This window comes from Podarcis vaucheri (genome assembly GCF_965113315.1).
Source record: "Podarcis vaucheri genome assembly, chromosome: 3".
In the NCBI taxonomy this organism is placed as follows: domain Eukaryota; kingdom Metazoa; phylum Chordata; class Lepidosauria; order Squamata; family Lacertidae; genus Podarcis; species Podarcis vaucheri.
The window spans coordinates 46257547-46281870 of NC_138761.1; the positions used below are offsets into that span (position 1 = coordinate 46257547).

The following is a 24324-nucleotide window of genomic DNA, read 5'->3' on the forward strand; positions in this document are numbered from 1 at the left end:
TAACAATAGCAACTGACTCCCCCACTTTATCTCTATGTCAGGAAAAACTTCACCTGCTAAATTCCCAGAGGAGTAGTTGGTCTCTTTCAATAGAGTCTCATGACCTTAAAGGCCAATTCATGTATGAGCTTTCATGAACTACCCACAGTCCCTTTATTTGATAACTGGAATTTAGTTCACAAAGACTTAGGCCATAATAAATCTTTGAAATTCTTGCATAGTTTTAAGTTTGAATGTATTATAGAATGATGCAGTCTGGTTATTTGTGGTGTGTAGGAAACGATAGGCTGTGTATTTAGAGAGAAATTCATAACACTAGGATAGGATTTCCTTGTCTTTTCAGAATTCACCCCCAAAAGCACGTTTCAGAATAATCCTCTGGAATATTTCAGAATAATTTCAGAATAATCCTACTTAAAATGTAAGGAACAATTCTCACAAAGTATTCAAACTGCTGTAGTAACACTTTTGCTATCGTGGTTTATATACTTGGTGAGATGTGCTATTTAAAACATTCCCCTAAAGAAGTTTATCCCAAGATGCATCAGGCTTCGTATTAAGCCCCTCCCCACCACCACCTCCAAGCAGCTAGAGTTTGGTTTTGATTTTCTTCTGGCTAGTGATTTTTCTGGTCAGTAGCCATTTTAGAACATTGAGAATGTGAAACAGTGGTATTGAATATCAAAGCTGTGAGCACATTTGCATGAGGACTTGGTTTTCAAAGTGAGAGGTGTAAAGTTTGCCGGCTGGTTTGGGCATAAACACAGATAGCTGTAACCAGGAGGAGATACCTTCTGACCATACAATGTACATTTGAAGCTTCCTTGGTGTTTTGTTTTAATAACATGAAATATAAATATATTAAATAAAGTAAATGACATTTTAAACGCTTGTCAGATAGACAAAAAAGTTAGTAAATTATTTCCCATTTAATAATAATAATAATAATAATAATAATAATATTTGAAATATTTTTAGGCTGCTTTACTTGGCAAAAGCAGAACAAAAATACAAACAGCGCAAAGTTTTAAAAATACAAACTGTAAAACTTAACAGCTACTTAAAACTTCAAAAGTCGGTGCTGTTTAAGTGCAGTTTAGCTGAGTCAGTTGTTGCAACAGAGCTAAATATATGGAAATCTGTGGGTTTCCTACTAAATAAAAGTATGCAAAGTATAATTAGTCCACTTGCTTGTTTCTAGTTTGAAACCTCATAATTATCTGGTCTCTCCTGACCAAAAACAAAAACATATGGGATTTCCAGTGAGGTACAATTAAGCTGCTGACAGAGGAGGCGTGAGGAACCTTAAACATTTCCCCAAAAAAACCCCTGAAAGGGGACTGTTATATTGGAGCAAATTTGTAATCTGCTGCTAGGAAAGGAAGGACCAAGAATCTCCCTTGCATATGGTCATGTGGAGGGATTCCCCTTAACAGAGAAATTTATAATCCACTGCAACCCTGTGTGATCATTTTAATGGGGTGCCCCAATGTAGCATGTACATTACCCATACAGGAGGAATCTAGAGTACACAGAACAGCTGCTGTATGTGTGAGCACCTTCAAAGCAATCTACCATGCATGGAGGGAAATAGGGTAATCCTGCTTGTTAAAGGAGCTAACCCAGTCTATTTGTGCAAAAAGGGGGCAGATCAGGGGGAGCCAAATGTACCTCCACTTGTTTATGTCCAGGTATTGCCCTCACTCCTGCATCCATCCATTCCTCAGTGTAGAAAGAAATGTATACCTGTGCACCACACCTTGGGGCCATGCATTACTTATTTAAATTCCCAAATAAATTATTATCGCAAAGAAAATGATGACATTTGTATTGGCTTTCTCTTTCCACTGAACACACACACACACACACTCACACTGTGGGCGCAGTCCTTTGATGCAGCCCATATGTGCTGGCTGCTTTTCAAAATTAAAACATCATCTGGCACTTAAGGAGAATCCATTTATTTTTATTCCAGTGAGCACAGAACCCCCTTGAGCGTTTTGAATGAGGTTTTGAGAATAAGGGACCTACCATTCTGCTTCCACCAGAATCAAAGGAAGCAGATTCTGCTTGCGATCTGGATAACATTTTGATTTTGAAAACCTATAAACACAACGGGGCTGTATCAGAGGACTGCAGCGGCATGAGAAAACAAGAAGACCCCTGAATGGCCAGGCCAAAGACTCATCCAGTCCAGTAGTCTGTTCTCACAAATGCCCACACGAAACCCACAAACAGGGCATGGATATGAATGCCTAATAACAACAACAATAACAATAACAATATTTGTATGCCGCCCATCTGACTGGGTTGCCCCAGCTGCTCTGGGCGGCTTTCCCCACTTGTGATTCCCAACAACTGGTATTCTGAGGAATATGGCCTTCATCACTGCAGGTAGTGTGTGCTGAAAGGAAATGAGAAGACAAATATTACCACTCTGATATTATTATTTTCCCTGGTACTTAAATCAGTGCTTTTGCTGGTGGTACATGCCGGTACACAGTACCGGCACCTTCCCCCCCACAAATCAGAGCTTCGTGCCTCCTTCCCAAAGCCTAGGAAGCTTCTGCCCAGCTTCAGGAGGGAAGCGTGGTACTGTGGCAGGGTCTGAGAGCCCTCTTGCCTCCTTCCCCAAGTGCTTTCCGGCTTAGGGAAGGAGGCAGGAGGACTGCAGGATTCTGTAAGAGTCTCGTGCTTCCTTCCCGAAGCCCAGGAAGTTGAACGCAGAGCAACGGAAGGCAAATTTGTGTGCAGAAAAGAAGCAAGGAGAGTGATTTGGGGTGAACCCTTCCCCCCCTTTTCTGTCCCAGATTCTGTTCATCTAGCAAAGGCATGAGATGCTCCTAACAGACTCAAGGGGGACATCTTGGTGCCCATTTGGAGGAGATCAGCAGGAGGAACACAAGGCTGGGATCAGCCTGCACAGAACGTCCTCAAAAGGATACCTTGTTGCTTCTACCCACAAGTGCCTTTTGGCAGGTGCCCGCCCAGCCTCTGTGCCAAACGGCACCTTCCTTGGCTGGACTGCTCCGACAGCCAAGAAGGAGTCTTTTGCTCCTCTTGTGAAATCTCTCCACAGTTAAAACCCCACTCAAGGTGGCATACAGCAGGAAAAGATTTGTGCCATGTTCATTGCAAGATCTGAGAAGAGGCCCTATATATTCAGCTGCTTAGAGGTTAGGCATCCACGATCTTGCTCCCTGCTTCCCCTGCCCATTTAACTACTGAAAGGGGCTGTGGTCTGGATAGCACATGGACCAATATATTTTGAATGCTTTGACCCTGTCTGAAGGTCACTTGGCACTTTTACATTGACTGGTGTATATCCCAAATGGAGAACTGTGAAACAGATGGACTCTTTTATTCATTTAGAGGCCCTTAACTGTTTGGAGGAATTTGTGACACCAAAAGGATGTGCTCTGAAGGGATAGGGGCTGAAGATTAGCACCTGCAAGCACTTGCATTTATTATGCTATCACAAGGAATTCATTATTTCTTGCACTTACAATGAAGGTGGCCAAGGTGTGGTAAATGTGTTAGCTTTTCTTTCTCCCTTTCATATATGGTGCTCCAACATAATTAATAACTCCACAGTGCCAATCCAGGCCACAGTCCATAGGTTCCATTGTTCAGGAGAGGGGCATTTTCTCTTGATTAAATGGCAGAAAGCAAAGTCAATAAAAAGAATTAAAATTCTAAAAACTTCTCAATCATTTACTCTCATCATAATCATGCACAGCTGTAGAAATCACTGAATCATTACTTTTGACATCCACTATATCTTAGGTGGAATCTACACACACATAAAAACCGTTCTGAAAATACTCTTTAAAAAGCGTTTTTTAAAAATACATTGAATTTTCCATAAGGCTCACCATCGCCATCTAGTGTCACATTGTATACTGCACTTCAAACACACTTCAAACATTTTATTTGCAGCTGTATAGTGAAAAATAGCCCTGTTTGGATAAACCCTAACCTTTGAAACTGAAACATAGGATGGAGACACAATGCTCAGGAACCTCTGGTTGAATGGAAAGCATATTAAGCCTTTAGATCTTGATGTCTGGGGTTTTAGATAGCAAGAAATGATTGATTATTTTTTGTGTTCCAGCGGTTTACCTCTGCAAGCGAACAATGCAAAACAAAGCACGGCTTGAGCTAGCAGACTATGAAGCAGTAAGTACCTGGGGCCTTTCCTGGAACTGTCAGATAAATGAGACTCTGAAACTTAGTAGTGTGTGCAGGGAACAAGACAACACAGCACTGTTATCGTCAGTGATTTTTTTACCCGCTCCTAAAAAAAACAGGTTCAGGAACTGTAACCCACATACAGGTACTTCAGTGGTACTTTAGTGTTTTGAAAATCCTGCAGAGAACTGCAAAATCTGCAGCATTACATTAAAGATAGGAGTGTGACAAAAACAGAGATGATTTAATCTGAGCTTCCACAGAGTTGTTATAGTCTAGGTCTCTTAGAGGCTACAAGTTCAGCAATATATACAAGGCTTTCAGTTGTACATGCAGTAGATCCCCAGGCTGGTCTGTGTTGATCCTGAATCAAAAAGCTGCATCACAAGACAGAATTAGGTTCACTTAAAGTATTGTTTAAAGTGGAGGGTGAATTGGTTTGTAGGTACACAGGTTGGAAAGCCGATGTACACGTTGGCTTAATGCCAACCTGTATATGAACTGGGGGTGAAAAATGCACCTTACTTCAAACAATACATGATTGTGGTTTTTTTCCCCTATGTAAATATTCACTGCTCATATTTTTATAAAATTATATTGATCATATAATTATTATTTTTTAAGTATCCTCACTACAGACAGTATTTTTTTTTTTTACTATTCCGCAAAGCTAAATACTAAAAGGACCCTTTCTTAGTACAGTGGAACCTCGGTTTTCGAACGTAATCTGTTTCGGAAGACCGTTCGACTTCCAAAACGTTTGAAAACCGAAAATCAAAGGGCTGTCAGCAATTTTAATGGGGGGAAAAGAGAAATGCGCCTCAGAAGCCGTTTGAGTTCCGAAAAATGTTTAAAAATTGAAGCATTCACTTCTGGGTTTTCAGCGTTCGGCTTCCAAAACATTCAGCACCCGAGATATTTGAAAATCGAGGTTCCACCGTATTCTCCTGTGAGAGCAACTACACTTCAGGCTAGATTTTTAATACCATTTCATAGACAAGATTCCTTTTCATTAGCCCCAATATGAAAGCTCACCGGAGGCTTGCAGCACAATCCTATGCATGTTTTACTCAGAAGTAAGCCCCACCATGTTAAGTAGTGCTTCCTTCCCAGTAATTGTGTGTAGGATTGCTGCTAACGTGTACAGGCCCAATTCTACTTTCAGCTCCAGGAGAAGAGCCTGCTTGTAGCTACAGTGCTGCATCCTGAACATCTCAGGCTCACCTTCTGCGCTACACTTTTAATTTTACAAGTTCCCCCAGCAGTTATGCCTGGATCTAAACATGTAAGGCTCATTTATCTACAATTTACTTCTAAAACAGGACAGAAGTGCTGAGTCTTTCTTGGAAATAGATCAGCATATGAATTTCAACATTTATTTATGTTACAACTTTTAGATGTAGGACTGACCTATGGGGGAAAGCCACCTAGAAACTTGTCTTGTGACCCAGCTATCCATTGTCAGCATGGAGGCTGCAGTGCACATTGAGAGCTTTCCCATCCAGTTCTGTGGAAGTGAAAGCTCTGGGCTGCAAAGCAATGCCAGGGGAATGGAGGATATAAGAGTCTCTGGATATTGCCCTTGATATTGCATCTTTCCCCATTAACAGGAAATCCTGTAAAATCAGAGGGGAATTAGGATGTTTCGGATGTGTACTTAAACAAGGAAGAAAACTGCTCAGAAAAATTTATCTTAGGAACATTTCATGCTCCCCAAAGATCTCTCCCCAGGATCTTTCTCCTACAATCATTAGAAGAGGCATCTAATAAGAATTGCACACACCCATCACCGCCAGTATATCCAGTAGCTTGCGCACAACACGGCAGGGACTCACAGAGTGGATGAGTGACAATGTCTCAGCTAGAGCCGGCTGCCCTGTGGAACAGTCCGCCTGAAAATCCTATAGAAAGTCTTTAAAAGGCTACCCGAGGAACTTGCTAATATGTGGTATGTTTTCAGGAGAGCTTGGCCAGGTTACAGCGAGCATTTGCACGGAAATGGGAGTTTATTTTTATGCAAGCAGAAGCACAAGCAAAGTGAGTTCCACTGACGTTTTGTTGCTGGATTTGTCACCCACCATCTTAAGAGGTATTTCAATTTACATTCTTTGTGTTACATATCTACCTCACCATCAACAGAGTGGACAAGAAAAGGGACAAGATAGAGAGGAAAATCCTCGATAGCCAAGAGAGAGCATTTTGGGATGTACACCGGCCAGTGGTATGTAAACAAATGGATACTTGTAAGGTGGAGCATCAACATCTGTCTAGGATTTGGAGGAATGTTATTTCTTCCTTGTTTATTTGTTTTTTGCTGACTTTGCTAGTTCAGACATTATACTTTTTGCTTAGCGAGCTGCTTGATCTAGTCTCACATACTCATTCTTATGCACAAACATGGCATGTTATTGGTTAGCTGTGAGTTCTCACTTTCCAGCTGGTAAGAACTTCTGAGATCATTGGGGTGTAAAAATATGTCCATGAGATTATAGATGGTTTGTTAGGTCATGAATCACAGTGTCCTCTTTTACTCTTTAAATTTCCTCACAACTGGGGTCAGCAAAAAAAATAATAATTGTAGCATCTAAAGCAGCCAGGAATCTAACAGTTTCCAGTATAAAAACTACATTTTCACTTTTGTGGATATGTGATGTCACATTTAGGTGAGGAAAACAAGATTTGTGGAAATTGCCTGGGATGTTTTTCACACCCCTGTTCCTAACTTAAATTTAGACTATTTTCACACTGCCCTTTACCAAGGAACAATGGCCATTTACAGAGGGACTTTATATCTTCATGGATATAAAGTTAAATGACTATGCTTGTGAACATTTAACTTTTTGTAATTTTTCATATATAAAAATCTTCATGTCATTGAATATTTTGGTGAGAAGAATTTGTTTGGGGTGTATTAAGAGAAGTACATGAAGCAGGAAGCTGCCACAGATGGTGAGTGGAGTTTATGAGAGCATCAGAACAGAGCAGTGTTTTCTGAGCTTGGCGAAGAGCCCAAAGGGTGGGAAATTAGACCAAAGAAATACCCTGCAGAAGTGACACGGGTGGAAATTTGTTATCTCTAACCTGCCTCACAGGATAAATAAAACAATTGTGATGCATTAGGAGTGTTTGAAGGTGCTATCTTAGTGAACAATAATGAGCCCCATGCTTTTAAGTGCATGCAGGCAAATCAAATCTGTATGGCATGGAGGAAAGGTATAATGGCCTTGATCTTTAATGGCAAGAACTGGAATCATTTCATGAGAATTTGCGTCAGAAATAAGATGCGCATCAACAATAAGGTGTGGAGATTCATGGTCAGACAGTTTGCCTGTGCCCATTTGGCAAGTTCAAAACCTTGTGTAAGTGGAAGCTGGGCTCCTGAAATGCCCCCTTTGCTCACAGACAGCAACCAGGCCCCAGCCAGGGTCTGCTTTTTGTTTTACACAGGTCACACAGTAAAGAAAATCCATGAAAGGGTAGATCAGAAAGATTTAAAACCACACTTCTGTATAATGTCCCTGCAAACAAGCACATGATCTTCAGGAATCATCTGAGCTAGCATGCAGAACGCACGTTTTAGCACATTATCTCCAAAAATGTCTCAAATCCATTTTAAGAACAGCAGTACAAATTTAGCTTGTTTCTAGAACATATATAAAGGGTACATTCATGCTAGTGAACAGAAATTTGATATAAAAATCAAAAAGAAGGCTCCAGAAGGAAAGGAGGTGTGCCTTGTTTGAGGTATGCCTTGGACTGGGTGAACCTGAAATAGAAGTCAATATAGGTTTAGAGATTTTACAGGCCATTTTATGACATTTTTCAATTCTAACAGGTTTTTAATTTTATTAGCAGTAATGAAACATCAAGTCAACTTAGTTTATCCACAGCATCTGTTTCCCACAATTTGCATTCATCTTGCAAGACTGGCAAGCCCAATTAGAATGAGTGAGATGGCAGCAGTCCAGGAAGATGTGCTAATCCTAATAAAGTTTTTCCCCATAAAAGCAAATTACAGTGCAGTTAAAAAGCTAAAACCATGCATTAACCCTTATTTTCCAAAACACTACATTTTTTTAACTTGGCTGCTTTCTGTGATGGCAAACAGAGTGTATCACATAATGTCAGGTATCTTGATTTCTGCATACCCTGGGTAAATGTCAGTTATATGCCACCTTGGTTTCAACAACAAAGAAAAGGTGGGCTATTAGCCTCAAAAATAAATAAATAAATAAATAAATAAATAAATAAATAAATCTGCTTCAAGAAACAAGATTATTGGATTGTTTTTGTTTTATTTTTTATTAGGTATTTTATTATTGTGATTTTATCTTGTGAACTGCCTTGAGACCTGTGGGTATAGGGCAGTATAATAAGAAACAAACAAACAAGCACAATTTGTTGAAGGAGAGTGACAAAGTCAAATAGACATGGGTCAGCCATTAATTGACCATTTTGTTCTGATGATGGAAGAATTATTGGATTATGTTATATTGGGAGTTCAAATGCTTTTAAGAAAGAAGGGATGACTTCAAAGCAGAACAGGCTGCTTTCATGTCATTTCATGTCAGCTTTCTCACATTGATCAAGTTCGCTCTATTTAACTTCCCATGCAAGTTTTACCAAAAAAAGCCCATAGTTACCAAGAAGAAGTGTGGGGGCGGGCGGGGGGGGGGGAGGACTGTCTTCTGAAGTTCTTGGAAGACAGAGAGTGTCCAAAGTTCCTTTGAGGACACTTCCTAATCTAGCTAAGCAGACCCTCCATCTGGATGGTGAAAAAGCATGAATGCCCATGCTCTCTAACCACATTTAACCATAAAGTCTGACAGAGCTAAAAAGTGTGCGTGATCTGTATGGTCCTGCCTCACCAACCCACAGTCTTGAGAGAATATTGTTTGAATCATTTGTGGATATGGCTGCATTGCATGTTACACCCAAGGTGAGAGGATCCCCATCTTTGATAGTTCAGCGGTAAAACACATCCTTTACATATAAAGGGTTCCAGATTAAAACATCATTGTCTCTCTGTATTAGCCTTTGGCCAACCTGATGTCTTTAGACTACAGTTCCCATCTGCACCAGCCAACCCAGCCATACTGGCTGGCTTTGAAGGGAGTAGTACGCCTAAACAGCTGGAGGGCACCACGTTGGTGAAGGCTGCTGTAGACTGAAGAACCTTGGGTAGTCAGGCAGGAAAAGATCAGGGAAGGCAGTGATATATACCAAGGGCCATTGTTAACAAAAACTAGCATGGTGTGCTTGAAGAAGACATGCAGAAGGAAGACCAGCTGGTTTTAATTGCCCCTTAACACTTAACTATTATGGTAAAGGAGGCACTAGCCTAAAATAAGAAAGTGCCCAGGGTATTTAATTGTCCCACAATGTATCTCAATTAGTATGAGAGATTTTCCTGTGAAAGATCAGCAATTGCAACTAGAAGGATTTATTATTATTATTATTATTATTATTATTATTATTATTATTATTATTATTCATGGTTAGAGGTTGAGCCAAGAATGATTGGCTGGTGTGTGTGTGTTTTCACAATTTGATTATAGTGCTTAGCTAATAAATCTTAACTTATTGTCCTACAGTGTAAGTGATTTTTTTTTTAAAAAAAATGATATCTCAGATTTCTAGAATCTAGTCAGCCCAAGCGACAGCAGTGGTTAATTTGGACTGGAGCAGTGAGCTGATAAATGAAGCCAACCCTCCTTAACTCAAAGCCAAATTAATTAGCTATATATGAAGCCATCACATTTACATATTGATTTTGTGTTTTTCTTTTAGCCTGGATGTGTAAATACTACTGAAGTAGACATTAAAAAGTCTTCTAGAATGAAAAATCCTCACAAAACACGAAAGGTATGTCCTAGTCTCTGGTTACCATTTACCATTTGTTCGTTTCCTTATAATGAAAAAACTCATTTTAATATTTCTGGGCATATATAGTGCCAGGAAGCTATTTCTAAAATGAAAGTAACTCTAAACTCTTATTTTAACAAAATAGCAAGGATTCTTATGGCATGATTCTTTCCCCTGGATTTCTGTTATTGCATGAAAAGTATGGTTTTGCCCACCCCCATGAGATGTAATAAATACCTGCTAGGTGTAGATAATCGTTTAGCCAACTGAACCCCTTTAACTGTAATATAGAGCAAATACTTGCCAAGGTGTTCAAAGTGGTAAACATATACTGCCCTACTCTCATTAAGAACAGCTGTAGTGGTGTGGTTTTGAGCATGTTATTTGACCGGTGACAACTCTCTGTCCTGCTGACAAAGGATAGGGTAATATTTATTCTGCAGTGGTGGACTCCACTGGCGAAAACCTTATATCCTGGTATAAGAAAGTGTGGGTGATTGCCTTATTAGAGTGGCCAGAGGAAAAAGCAAAACAAACAATTTTTGCAATTCAGTATAGGTTATTAAATATGTTAATGATGATTAGCACAATTTAAATCTGCAACCAACATTTAAAAGAAATTGATTGATTCATTCATTATGTCACAGCTTCCTCTCTCCTCTCCCTCCTCAAAATTCTATATTTTCTACTGTATAAATATGCTCTCCATCAGTATCCATTAGTTTATCTATTTTTAATAATCTTATTATTTATTTTCTTTGTCAATGTAATGTGTGTGTGTGTGTGTGTGTGTGTGTGTGAGTGTATGTGAAATATACTATATTTTGTACATGCAAAATTAATTTTTTAAGTTATTTACAAAACAAAAGAAAGGAGAGGTCCTGGTTCTGTTCCTGACATCTCAAGGAAGGAGTGGGAAAGACTTTCTGAAACGCTGGAGAGTCACAGTGTAGACAATTATGAGCTGGAGAGACCAATGGTCTAACTTCTTATAAGGCAGCTTCCTATTATATGTGATAAAGTCCCCCTTAGCACTCGGCAGAATAATATAGAAGATCAAGCTATATCATTGTGAGAGAGCTCAGCAGAGAGTCGGTTGGTCATCTGCATAACCTCATTATCCTACCATGTCACAAGTTCATGCGTGGCGTGGCAATTTAAAATATTGAAATGGGTCCTTGTAAAATGAATGCACTAAATGTTTTGTATACGTTTGTGCATAATTAGTCCATTTATGCCTACCAAAGCAGCACCAACATACCAACTTCTCTCTTTCTGTGTTTACATATAGTCTGTTTACGGATTACAGAATGACATTCGAAGTCACAGCCCTACACACACACCAGCGCCAGAAACTAAACCACCCACAGAAGAGGAATTGCAACAAGAGGTTTGCTGCGCCCTTATTTTAAACGAGGTCTCTTTAAATTCACCAGAGGTGGACCACATATTGCTTTCCATTACAGTATATGGGGATTCAGTTCTGACATGAATCAGAGCTAAGGTGAACAGATCCAGAGGGCAATGAAGTTTGTGCTCGATGCACAGAACTGCATAAGCGAACAGAACTGTGTACATGAGCATAGATTTGTGCATGCAGGACAGGGGCCTGCAATGAGGGGGGTCATTGGAAGGGGACATGTATGGGAGCAAGAGGGAAGTAAGTCCTTGAGAATGACATTGTATCACATCAAACCCCAATGTATTTTCCTGCTTAGTATTAAAAGGGTGTTTCCCTAAAATACATAGCAATCATTATTATTTTCAAAGAATATTATCAATTGCTTATAGGAATCTGCTGCCTATCACTTACATAAGAATCTGTGGAATTTAGAGAAGCCGTGAATCCATGTGTGTGCAGACTTAAGCTTGAACATTCATAAACTGGAAGCGAGGCATCTTTGCCTGCCCAGTTGCAAGGAGAGTCCTGATGGGCAGCGGGGGGGGGGGGTCAATGCTACACACAAGGGCCCAGAGCATATGCAGATTCCCAATTTATCTTAGATTCCAAATGAAATTCTACTTACTCACACCTGACAAAGACAACTGAGCAATTATCCTCTTACCTTGGTCTTCTGTTTTTGCATTTTGTAGATAAAGTATTGGCAAATACAGCTAGATAGACACCGGTTAAAAATGTCAAAAGTTGCGGAAAGGTATGTATTACCTTCAATTCTACCAAGTTCTTTAGCAGGCATTAGGTTGTATTGACGTAAGAGTGCTGGGAGGCGTTATAATATTCTAAAAAATAAAACAAAATGACAGAGAGTAAGTTGCCCTATGCAAACAAGGTATTAGCAGTAATAGTAACAATTCTGTTGTGAAAATGTCAGGTTGTTTTTGTTTTTCTAGTTTATTGTCTTATACTGAGCAGTATGTGGAATACGACCCATTTCTGACACCACCCGACCCATCTAATCCTTGGTTGTCAGATGATACTTCTTTCTGGGAAGCAGAAGTAAGGTATGTTGTATGTGATCTGGACCTAGGCCTTATTTTCAGGTAAACTGTTCTTCTGCAGCTAGGCTTGCTTAAAAAAAAAGTCAGTTTCCTAACAGAGATGGGGAAATAATATTTTTCAAGTTGAATCCCTATTCAGCTTCCCCTACCCCTGATGAAGGAGAAATCAAGGGTTAGGGTTTGGACATCAGTGCTTGCTAAACACAGGGCAGTCACATAACACAAAAAGGAAGTCTCTGAAGCAAGAAATGGGAAAAGATGGCCTGGGAGAGGAGTCATGGGCAGATCCTAAAAATATTGCAGCTTCCATGGAACAATCTCCATCCATACAAATGTACAGTGGTACCTCGGGTTACATATGCGTCAGGTTACAGACTCCGCTAACCCAGAAATAGTACCTCGGGTTAAGAACTTTGCTTCAGGATGAGAACAGAAATCGTTCTCCGACGGCATGGCAGCAGCAGGAGGCCCCATTAGCTAAAGTGGTGCTTCAGGTTAAGAACAGTTTCAGGTTAAGAAAGTACCTCTGGAATGAATTAAGTGCTTAACCCGAGGTACCACTGTACTGGTAACGAAGCACAGAAACAGTGGAACTGAAAGCAGCACACTTGAGCACTTTGCTAGGTCAAGAAGCTGAGCTGATTCTACTTCATGAACCGCCTCTCTTCATGAACCGTCACTATTTTTATCTTCAGAAAAAGATCATTAGTCACCAGCCTGCTCTACAGTTGCAGTCTTGGGGGGTGTTTACTGCTTTTTACACATCATTAAATTAGCTTCAAGCCTAGTTACCCTTTAGGGCTACTTCACATGGCATGCATCACCTTTCCCCAAAATAAACCCAGCAACAAACACTCATTTCTGAGGGTGTATCCCTGCTTTTCTAGATGGAAATGATGGGGGGATGAAGGGGGAGAAATGTTTGTAACAGTCCCTAGACTAATCTCTCACAATTTGCTGTAAAATGCTGTCTTGGATAATAGAAAACTGACGAAACCATTAAAAAAAATAACTGAAGCCTTTTGCCTCTGAAAAACCTTCCCCCTTTTCAGTAAAGAGCCAAACCAGCAAAGAGTAAAGCGATGGGGATTTGGCATGGATGAAGCCCTGAAAGATCCTGTGGGGAGAGAGCAGTTCCTCAAATTCCTGGAGTCTGAATTCAGCTCAGAGAATTTAAGGTAAGAAGGTTTTTGCATCCATTAATTCTCCCTTTCTTGATTTGTTCCATTATAAGCATAGAACTTAGAAACTAATCTTTCTGTCAGGACTAATTTAACCTTCCTGAGAATCTGGCCAGATTATTTTGCCAGAAATTGCAGTCAAATCATCCTATTAGTCATCCTTGTTCATAAGGTATTTTCCCCCATGTTCAAATGGCATTTAAGACACTAAATTGGAAAAAAGGGGGGATAGAAGCTTTGCATCCATGTTTAGAAGATTTAGTTAGCAGGATTTGAAATGTAGCTTCACAACTAATGTTTCCACATTTTCCTGTACAGGTTCTGGTTAGCTGTAGAAGATTTGAAGAAGAGACCGATGAGGGAAGTCCCTGCCAGAGTGCAGGAAATCTGGCAAGAATTTCTTGCCCCCGGAGCACCGAGTGCCATTAACGTAGATTCAAAAAGTTATGACAAAACCACACAGAATGTAAAAGAGCCAGGGCGGCATACATTTGGCGATGCTCAGGTTAGCAGGATCCATTCATATAGATATATCCAAAGAAACTGCTGGCTAGGGAGATGTATAGCTGTGGAAAACTATGGACGGTTCTTCAGTCCGTTTCCACTTTTCTAAATGTACCATTGGCAGAGTGTTCAGTATTCACATAACATGCCATATACCTGATGTATACCATTTAAGGTCCATGAGGTCTGCTTTAATTATTCATTCACTTGCTGATTTTAAAAATGGGCACAATTCAGTCAAGCCTAAATATATTCCTGGGCTTATAAATACTTAGATTTTGCCCCATTCTTTCCAGGCACAGGTCTCTGTTTAAAAGTCCCATGTGGTTTCCTTTAACTGAGCTTTCCCCACGAAAACCCACTCTTTAGCGTTCAATTGGAGCAAATGTTTCCCAGTGCAACTGGAATTTATGCTATGGAGATGGACCTGAGTGGGGCCCCCTCAGGTCCACCTCCAAACCCATGCCTACTAGACCGGCCAAGATTGGAAGAACTGAAATATAATTTTGCTGGGATCTCCCAGAGGACCCTGCGTCCCGCCAAGGCTGTCAGTGCTACTCATAGTCATTCTCTCACGGCTGTGCCAGGCCACAATTGCCACCACCGACAAAACAGAAAGCTGTCTTTTGGTTAGAGGAAAGGCAAGTGGGGACATGATACAGGTGTATAAAATGATACATGATGGGGCAAAAGTGGATAGAGGAAAGTTTCCCTCCCTCATAACATTTGACATCCAATGAAGCTCAGTGTTACAAGATTCAGGACAGACAAAACAATATACTTCACTGGTTGAGTCTGCAATCATATCTCCTCCTCCAAGAGCAAAGAAAGAGAGGTCTGACCTTGTAGGGGGAGATCTGACCTCACACCCCCTCTCAGCTGCTTCAGAAATGTCTGCAGCCCTTGCCTTATTGATGTTGGAGAGACCACAGTAGACCTGCTGGCAGTAGGTCAGGGGAAGGCTTTGGGAAGGATCCGCAGTCTTTCATTCCCCCTACATAAACCGTAAAATGATGTTTGTGTGGCATGGGATATGTCAGTCCTGGATAATTTACCTCTATTTTCTGTCCCACTGGAAAATGTGGGAGGGAAATAGCTTTAAAAAACAACCCCAAAGACCGTAAAGGGGCAGGGAAGAGGGAAAGATGCCATTTCCCCCTCCTGTCTGTCCTGTGTCAAGCAGGGCTCTATATCGGGCAGTTCATTTGCTTTGGGTTCTCCTTACTCCCCCTTGTGGATTGTTCTGTAAATAAATAAATAAAATATGTCAGCATTTTTTTAACAGAGTCAACGATTGCCTAACAACCAGAGTTAGGAGAAGATTAACGGTGCAATCCTATATATATACACGCACATATATGATACACATGCACACACACTCGGACTAAATCCTATTGAGTTAGAATCATAGAATCATAGAGTTGGAAGAGACCACAAGGGCCATCGAGTCCAACCCCCTGCCAAGCAGGAAACACCATCAGAGCACTCCTGACATATGGTTGTCAAGCCTCTGCTTAAAGACCTCCAAAGTAGGAGACTCCACCACACTCCTTGGCAGCAAATTCCACTGTCGAACTGTTCAGAGGAACTGGAAACAAATGGATTTAACAAGACTTGCAGTAAGGTTTACACTTTTGCTCACATTTTGAATGCTATGCAGCTGTCTGCTCATGAGTTCCTCCAGTGTAGTTGGAAAGGAGTTCAGGTGACTCCATATGCATAGTAAAGGTTAAGGTAAAGGAACCCCTGACCATTAGGTCCAGTCGTGACCAACTCTGGGGTTGCGGCGCTCATCTTGCTTTACAGGCCAAGGGAGCTGGCTTACAGCTTCCGGATCATATGGCCAGCATGACTAAGACACTTCTGGTGAACCAAAGCAGTGCACGGAAACGCTATTTACCTTCCTGTCGGAGCGGTACCTATTTATCTACTTGCACTTTGATGTGCTTTCAAAGTGCTAGGTTGGCAGGAGCAGGGACCGAGCAATAGGAGCTCACCCTGTCACGGGGATTCAAACTGCCGATCTTCTGATCGGCAAGTCTTAGGCTCTGTGGTTTAACCCACAGCGCCACCCGCGACCCCATATGCATAGTACTACATGCTAAACTAGCAGAGTCTCATACTTTGAAATGAATCTGAGACATGGTGGTGGTTGTTTTTTAAAAATAAGGGTGGTTACTACGTCTGCTTAATTTCATCACAATTTACAGACAGAAATATTTTCTTGGTTGGAAGTAATTCCAGTTTTCGTACGTAGAATGCTATAATGCATTTCAGAACTCTAATCTACATAGCAAATACTATTTTTATGCCACTAGATGGCTGTCTGTAGTCATGTTTTCCACAGAAGCATTCTTAATTGGCCTTATTGTGGGTGGCAGGTAGGCAGGGGATTGTAAAGGTGTTTTTGGTGTAAGGGATTGTTCTATATTTGCTTGCAGGCCATATAGTTAAGATAGTTGATGGCACTGAGATGAACAGTTTTGCTTATTAAAAAGTAAATTCAGTTCACTGGCTGTGGTAGTTCTACTTAGTTAGAAATGAAAAATTGCAGCAATCAACTGACTAGAGATAAGAGTTGCCTAAATATAAGTGATCCCTATTTAGATACAATTTCACCTCTCACAGACTCTGTGCCCTTAGCTTTAAGTTCTCTGTTGCCTTGTTCCACCCTGTCTCTTGCCCTTTTTTATATCCCCAATCCTCCAATGCCGCTACGCTCAGCTTTCCAAGGGTGTCTTGTTTTTCTAGCAATAATCTGCCCATTCCCTGTTGGTATTCACTACATGTGAAACTTCATCCTTAAACATGGATGGTCTCGCTTCAAAACCCTCCTTTCCTTCAAGGCCTTATCCTTATTCCCATAATCTTTATTTCTATCATGCACACTAATGGTGCACTTTCGGGGGGGGGGTGCATGCCCAAAAGTTCAGAATACCTATTTACATAGATCCTTTTCTGAGCAGAACAACTTGGCCTTTGATCATAAATCCCCCCCCCATTGCTATTGACAATGGCATTCTAAGGATCTGGAGATACAGATACAAAGATGCTTGAGATGGACTGAGTGACTCAGTCATCCTGCACATCTGGAAATCCACTACACGATAACCCTTTCTTATATGTGTATGCTGGAACTCCAGGCACATTTCCACATGTGGAAGTCAGAGCAATGGATTATGTTTAGAGTTTACCCCATAGTTGTTCCAGAATAGCAATATCCCTACTTAGCAAACAAGAGGAATACTGAATTGGGATCACTGTTGTTTATAGCCTATAGAAGGATACCCACATTATTATAAACACTACATGTCAATTACATGTTAGTGCCCTATTCTTCCCATTGCCCTTGGCGAGTCTGTCCTAATCTACAAACAGAAAAGTATCTAGATCTCTCCCAATGAACACCTCCCTCGGTCTCTTTTAATGGCAACCGTGCCCACCTGAGCGGAGCTGGAACTGAATACCAGAGAGTTCTGGCTGGGGAAAAAAAGCCCTGCTACCAACCATCACCTCTCATTGAATAAATTTCAACCACCCATTCTGAGCTTTTGACATTCCTTTGTCTAATCCCATCTGTGCTCCTCTAGCATTGCTTGAGAGCTCATAGCAATAGTCCCAGACACAGCAATAAGGCAGCACAATATATTTTCCTCATGCAGTCAGTGAATGTTAAGGAAATCAGCTACCAAGCACCGACTCAGTCCTATGCCCTCCTGAAGCTCTTGGACAGCAAGTGCAACGCAACAGCGTTGCAACAGCCACAGTATGAGCAAGTTGGATGAGCTGCCAATCAAACTCCATACAGTAAATATTTCCTATGTCTTTTGCTGGAACAACACTTCTGTCCATGCTGGGCGGATGAGACCATTCCCATTCAACTGGGAATGCTTTTATACATCCACGAAACTTATTCACATTGACATGCATTCAATCAGCTGCAGTATCTCTTTTCTGTGTCCTGTCGAAAACAATCTCGTTGTGATTTAAAGTTTCCTATATTCCTTTAAATATTTTAGGAGCACATTTACAAATTGATGAAAAGTGATTCATATCCTCGTTTTCTACGATCCAGTGCCTACCAGGAACTGCTACAGGCCAAGAAGAAGGTATTGGTCCATCTTGTCTATGTCTTTCCAACTATTTCAGTGGTGGTTTCTCCTTGCTACCATATTGGCTACTTTTTCGCCTTGGGTAAGGTGCATATCTGGTAGGTGAAAAGTTAAGTTTGAGCATCACTGAAGGGATCCAGGCATATATCTGTTTTGCACTTTTGCATGACTGAATAAGTTACACTAACCAATTCCATGTTGACATTCACATTGTCAAATTCCTCTAGTAACCAAAGGGCTAAATCAGGAAAATAGCTTTTAAGTAGGCCAAATATCTCTAGAAACAGTATTTCAGAATAGTGATTTTTTTTCACCTTTTTATATCTTATGAAATGATTTACCTTAAATGCATTTAAGACCCTACGGTGCATGCTTACTTGGAAGTAAGTCATAAGTGTGCTAGGATTGCAGCGTCATAAGCCTTTTATTCTCGGTTGACAGGAAATTCTGTTTCTTTTTTTCCTATTAGGTCAATTGCTATATTCTTGTTAAAAGTGTATGATCTAGACCTAGTACATGTTCATAGGGAGACTCCCTTGTGTAAACCCCATTGAAATGAATGTTGATACTATAAGGACAGGAAACAAATGATTTAGATCAACCGAAATCAATGGAGTGGCTTTTGATGTTCATTGATGTTTTGCTTTAGAAGACCCCCAAACTATATACGATGCCAAACACATTAGATTGTGAACTGTATATCTTTTTTGAAAATCTAAATAGCAGATGGGGGAAAGCAATCGGAATTGGGACGTTGGGGGTGCATTTTAACCCTTTCCTTCCCCACTATATTCCTGCCTTTTGAAGCTGCGATACACCATGGGAGAAAAGTTCCTCTCAACTTCAGTAGGCTAATTGCCGTTTCAAGGACACTTTTCTTGGAATAATGGTGGGAAGGAAAGAGCTATACCAGAACCACAGTCCCAGTACTGATTGGGGCTGCCATCCCTGCTATTCAGAGCAAGATATACGGAACAACGTTACATGTACTTTAGTTCTTACATTTACTAGCCTGCCTACAGAACAGCCTAAAACCAAACGACCTTTCCTCACCCATTCCAGTTACGTTGCTATTTGCATATCAAATAAGCGAAGATGTAAAACAAGCCAGAAATTCTCTAATTTGGGTGGTTTTCTCATTTCTGTAAATTTCTGGCCATTTAATCAGCATCTCGTTGTTTTGCTTTAATTTTATGTGTGCGCGTGTGTGTATATAAATATATATAAAATGCCAGTTTGATCCACTTGCCAGAAATTTCTAACCAAAGTCGCAGATTCCAAGACTATTGCATGCACCTGTGCACCACCTCCCAGGTGATCAGCACTGGCAAAGTTGACTGGGCCATCCATCGGTTTAGTGGTGCAGAAACTGTGCGGGAGTACTGTGTGCGATTTCCACACCCACCCACCCTGCAGCCAAGACACACTCAGTTGCTTGTGTGGGTTCCCATTCCGAAGGGACGTCTGGTCCTGTAAGCCTGCTTCTGCATCCAGATTGCCCTTCCCAAATCAGGTGAAACATTACAAAGCTTTCCTGTTATTTATTTCTCTACACGCTTTTACATCTTCTCCTACATTTGCGTTTGCTTTGTGATTTGTACATGAGCTTTGTGTTTTAGCAGCCCATTGTTTCTTTCTCCCCATCCCCCCATGGTCTGTTCTTTTCGGCTTCTTTTGTTTCCTTTCCCCTTTTTATTTCTTTTCTTTCACTTTAAGTTTGGAAACACAATGGACCGTCGAACATCTTTTGAGAAATTCACACGCAGTGTGGTAAGTTCATAACCTTGTAAGCCTTTCCGGTTAACAGACTTTCCTCAGGTGGTATTTGGGTGACAACCTGCTCATGTCACCAAGCACTGCTTTAAACACAGTCCCAGCCGAAATTATTTGGAATAGTTTTAAGTCTGCCTTCCGCAACCTGCTTCATTCCAGATGTTGTTGGATTCCAGCTGCCACCAACCACAGCCAGCATGGGGCCAAAGACTGGTGATTATGGGAGTTGTAATCCAGCAACATCTAGAAGGCACCAGATTGGGGAAGGCTGGTTTAAATGGCAGGAGCAGCTTAAGCAGGCAACATGGCCACACCGCTTTTCTGGAAACAAAATCCCATTCATTTCCTTTTTAAAAAAGAGAGAGATTGCTAAATTTTAAAGCAGTTGGATTTATTACATTTCACTCTACATTTTTTTTAATCATGAGCCACCCCCAAATGTTGTGTTTGTTTTGGAGGTTTTTTTAATGTGCCAATGACTTTTTCAACATTGTGCAAGTTCAAACTAAAGCATTCAACACATTTATTTTTGTAGGGCAGAAACATCCCAATTTTCCCATGCCATAAAAACTGTACACCAACACTGAGGGCGAGCACTAACCTGTTATGAAAAGAGGTAGAAGAACTTGAATTATACTTCAGTTTGTTGATACTGTCTGCTGAATCACGTGCATTTCATGTGTGTGTGTGTGTGTGTGTGTGTGCATAAGCGTACCGTATTATTGTAGCTTTTGCTGTGACAGCCAGTTGATGAAACCATGTATGCTGAAGTGATTGTTTGTACTGAACATCAGCAAAGATCATGGTTTTTGTTTTCAGTTGCTTCCTAAGAGATCAACCAGCAGCATGCTCCAATCAATATCTTTAATAACTCCCAAATAAGCAAGGCTTAAAATACAACCTAAAGTAGATTTAATGTCATGATAAGGACAATGTAGCAAGTGGAGTTCATGGATCACATTATCTTGAGTAGCTTTTGTGAGCTAAAAATAAAGATTTGGGGGTGGAGGAGGTTTGGATATTGATATTTAGGGGAAACATATATGCTACACAGTAATAACAGAGTACAGTATACGTTTAAGAATTCAACTGGATTTGGAATTTTTCATGCTCTCTTCCAGATCCTTTTCATTTCAATGGGCCTTGCACACTAAGATGTCTTTGTGTATTGTGCCAGCCACACCAAAATAAATCATTAGTGGGGAGTTTGAAACAAAAACCCCTATTTTTGCATGGTGGTTTTCCCACAGCATGTTATTCTGTGAATTCTGTATCGTCTGGGGTGGGGTGGGGGAAGGGTCTATAAAGCCAGCATTATAATAAATTGAGATGTGTGATTGAAACTCACTTTTATAATTATAGGTAAACTGTTGAACAAAATCTGAGATGGATACGGCATTATCATCAATTATAATATGGAATCATATTATTATGGTTTATTCATATGCCGCTTCTTGGCCCAAAGGCCAGCCAAGTGGTGAACAGCAGATTAAAACAACATATAAATTACAATGCCATCAGTCAATCAAAATCAAAACATAGGAAGACCAGAAGGCATAGGATTAGAGAGTGAACCTCTGAGCTGTGGAGATTTCCTTTCTTGCAATGACTATGAGGATGTAACTAATGGAATTAAACAGTAGGCTCACCCGGAATATAGACAGAGAGGGGATGTCTCACTTTATAGCCAGCTAGGACCAGTGATGGTGGGAGTCCAGCAATAACTGGAAGGCTTTTTGTTGGCTACCCCAGAAACAAGTATGGCCCAAAGTCCACCAAATACACAGTCACCCTGTTGTGTCTGGCTGGAGCAGTTCAGGCCTTGGAGGTCTGGTATCCAGAGCCTAAGTAAATCTTGGGTTGGCCAGGGTTTGGCTGTCCACCCTGGCATGAGAGTGAGTTGGGGAAATTGCATCAGCACAGGACAGCAGGTTTGTCAGACATATTGCAGAGGGCAGAGGGGCTTCTCAGTAGTGGTGCCTGCCCTGTGGAATGTCCTCCCATCAGCTGTCAAGGAAATAAACAACTGTCTGACTTTCAGAACACATCTGAAGGCAACCCTGTTTAGGGAAGTTTTTAATGTTTGATGTTTGATCGTGTTTTTAATATTCTGTTGGGAGCTGCTCAGAGTGGGCAGGGTATCAATAATAAATTATTATTATTATTATTATTATTATTATTATTATTATTATTATTATTATTATTATTATTATTATATTTTCATGGTACTGATGCTATGGAAGAATAAACTTGGTAACAACTGTTCCAGTTCATATGTGACATATTCAAGGTCACAACTTTCAGCACATTTTCCTTCAATATATGTTAGCTTTTATCTCCTTTACTGAATTCCAGTGAGTCATTATGAAAAGTGGTGAGTGAAACTGTACTGAGGTATATGAGAAAGATGCTACTTAACCCCTCTGCTATCACCAACTATGCTGAAAGATGTCAAGAAAGAGGTTGTGGCCTTTAAAAAAAACACAAAATATTGTGCCTTTATTCTCTAACCCAAGGTAACTTCAGCCACACTCCTGCCTTTTATGAGGCATGCTTGCAGAATAGAACAGTCTTTGTTGGTCAAGGCCTTAAAACAGTGTCTCACCTCTGGGCTGCCGCACCCTGAACCAGTTGCCTTCCATGACAACTTAAAATACTCAATCACAGCAGCATCCTGCTTGCTAGATGATGCTGTAAGCTGTTGTGGCATGACAATAGTGGATGCAGAGGGTGTCCACCAGGAGACAACATGGGAAGGGGTGGGTGTGTTCTGCACCCAGCAGTATGGAGGCACCCAGTTGCTGGATTCCAGCAGCCTGTATCTGCACTGGGTCACCCATCCACTCAGCAACTGTGTACTGGCTGCAGCACCCTGCCTCTGCCACCACCTCCTAGTGAGAAAGGTAAGGGAGCCGGGGGGGGGGGGGCTACCTCTATGGAGCCATGCCATGGCCACCAGCCATTACTCAGTACACAATGCATGCAAAGGACACAAAGCACTGCAATACCTTTGTTCAGTCTGTCCCTATTATCTAAATAATCAGACTGAGATATGGGGGTGTTTGTTGGGACATCTGGCCAGTGCAATTTGTCATAATCTTGAAAAGCAGTTTGTGGTAGCCAGGGCCGTCTTTACCCAGGGGTGCAAGGGGTGTGGGGCACCCAGGCACTGAATTCTGGGGGGCACCGGGCACCCACTGCTGAAGCTGCCTAAGAGTATTGTATTGAGCTGCTATGCGGCAGTGGGGTCAGCAACACCTTTAACACGACTGATCTTGTGCCACCTGCCTGCCAGGAGGAGGGGGAGTGACAGGAAAGAGGGAGAGAGAGACAGAAAGAGAACGTGCCTATCTAGTGATGGGAGCGCATGCATGGAGTCTTTACACCGACTCCCAATGTGTTCTTTGTCTTCTTTAGGAAAGCTGGTTTTAAACAAAAACACAAAAAAACTCCTTTTTGAGCCGTGCAGGCATATTTATCAAATGATAATAGTGACATAAGGCATAATAAAAGTTAATTTGGGGGCTAAACTAAATTTGGGGGTGCTGGGTGGATCTTTGCACCCTTGTGGCGCATATGCTAAAGACGGTCCTGTTGGCAGCAGTAAATCAAATAGTAGCTTGATTTGTTTCAGCAATTCGCTCTGTGGCTTCAAATCTTTAACTTATATTGCCGAACACACTGCAGGGGAAATGTTAGGTAGTTTTTATCAAGTGAATACAGACAGAGTGAAAACTGAAAAGCATGATGTCAGGGCTGCCAAAACCATCTTCTCTCAAGAATTCCAATCTCTGAAGTCTTTTGTTTGCTTGCTGATAACTAATGAATTCAATAGGATAAATTTCAATTGGATAGCTACAAATGGGTACAATGCGTGGCATGCTAAATGAAAAACCAAGCTGCTTTTACCACTAGACTTAGATTTATTCAGAGTGTTCAGGTACAGATCCAGGCATCCGTATATGTCACTTGAGTTCCTTGAAATTGATTATGGTACACTTGGTGATTTGGCAGCTGAACCAATTCAATGGAAGGCTTGCATCTAAGGTGATAAGGAACTTCCATCGATGACCTTTATCTGTGATGGCCAATTCAGACATGCATGTCATCTCTTGATTTCAGCAGTCATCAAATGTTTAACCATTTGTTGTGAAACAGCCCATACAGGGTTCCTGGGTAAAATGTATTGATGTTACCTACAGTAAAGTAGGTGCTTTGCGATGAGCTGGGTTTGCAGT

General features: G+C 41.0%; 1 protein-coding gene across 6 annotated transcripts in view; it reads left to right on the plus strand.

Moving 5' to 3' along the window:
- The window catches only part of RGS7 (regulator of G protein signaling 7), a 134339-nt gene that overhangs the window by 109265 nt on the left and 750 nt on the right, over window positions 1–24324 (plus strand). For 3 of the 6 annotated variants that reach the window (XM_082215065.1, XM_082215066.1, XM_082215067.1), the window contains exons 7-18: window positions 4115–4179; window positions 6152–6228; window positions 6331–6412; window positions 9982–10056; window positions 11348–11446; window positions 12151–12212; window positions 12409–12519; window positions 13569–13694; window positions 14016–14202; window positions 18221–18310; window positions 20030–20083; window positions 20622–20702. In XM_082215065.1, coding sequence (XP_082071191.1) covers window positions 4115–4179; window positions 6152–6228; window positions 6331–6412; window positions 9982–10056; window positions 11348–11446; window positions 12151–12212; window positions 12409–12519; window positions 13569–13694; window positions 14016–14202; window positions 18221–18310; window positions 20030–20083; window positions 20622–20696 — 1103 coding nt within the window. In that variant the 3' untranslated portion in view covers window positions 20697–20702. The remainder of the gene's footprint in view (window positions 1–4114; window positions 4180–6151; window positions 6229–6330; window positions 6413–9981; window positions 10057–11347; window positions 11447–12150; window positions 12213–12408; window positions 12520–13568; window positions 13695–14015; window positions 14203–18220; window positions 18311–20029; window positions 20084–20621; window positions 20703–24324) is intronic. The other 3 variants (XM_082215068.1, XM_082215069.1, XM_082215070.1) reach the window with 3 other exon arrangements.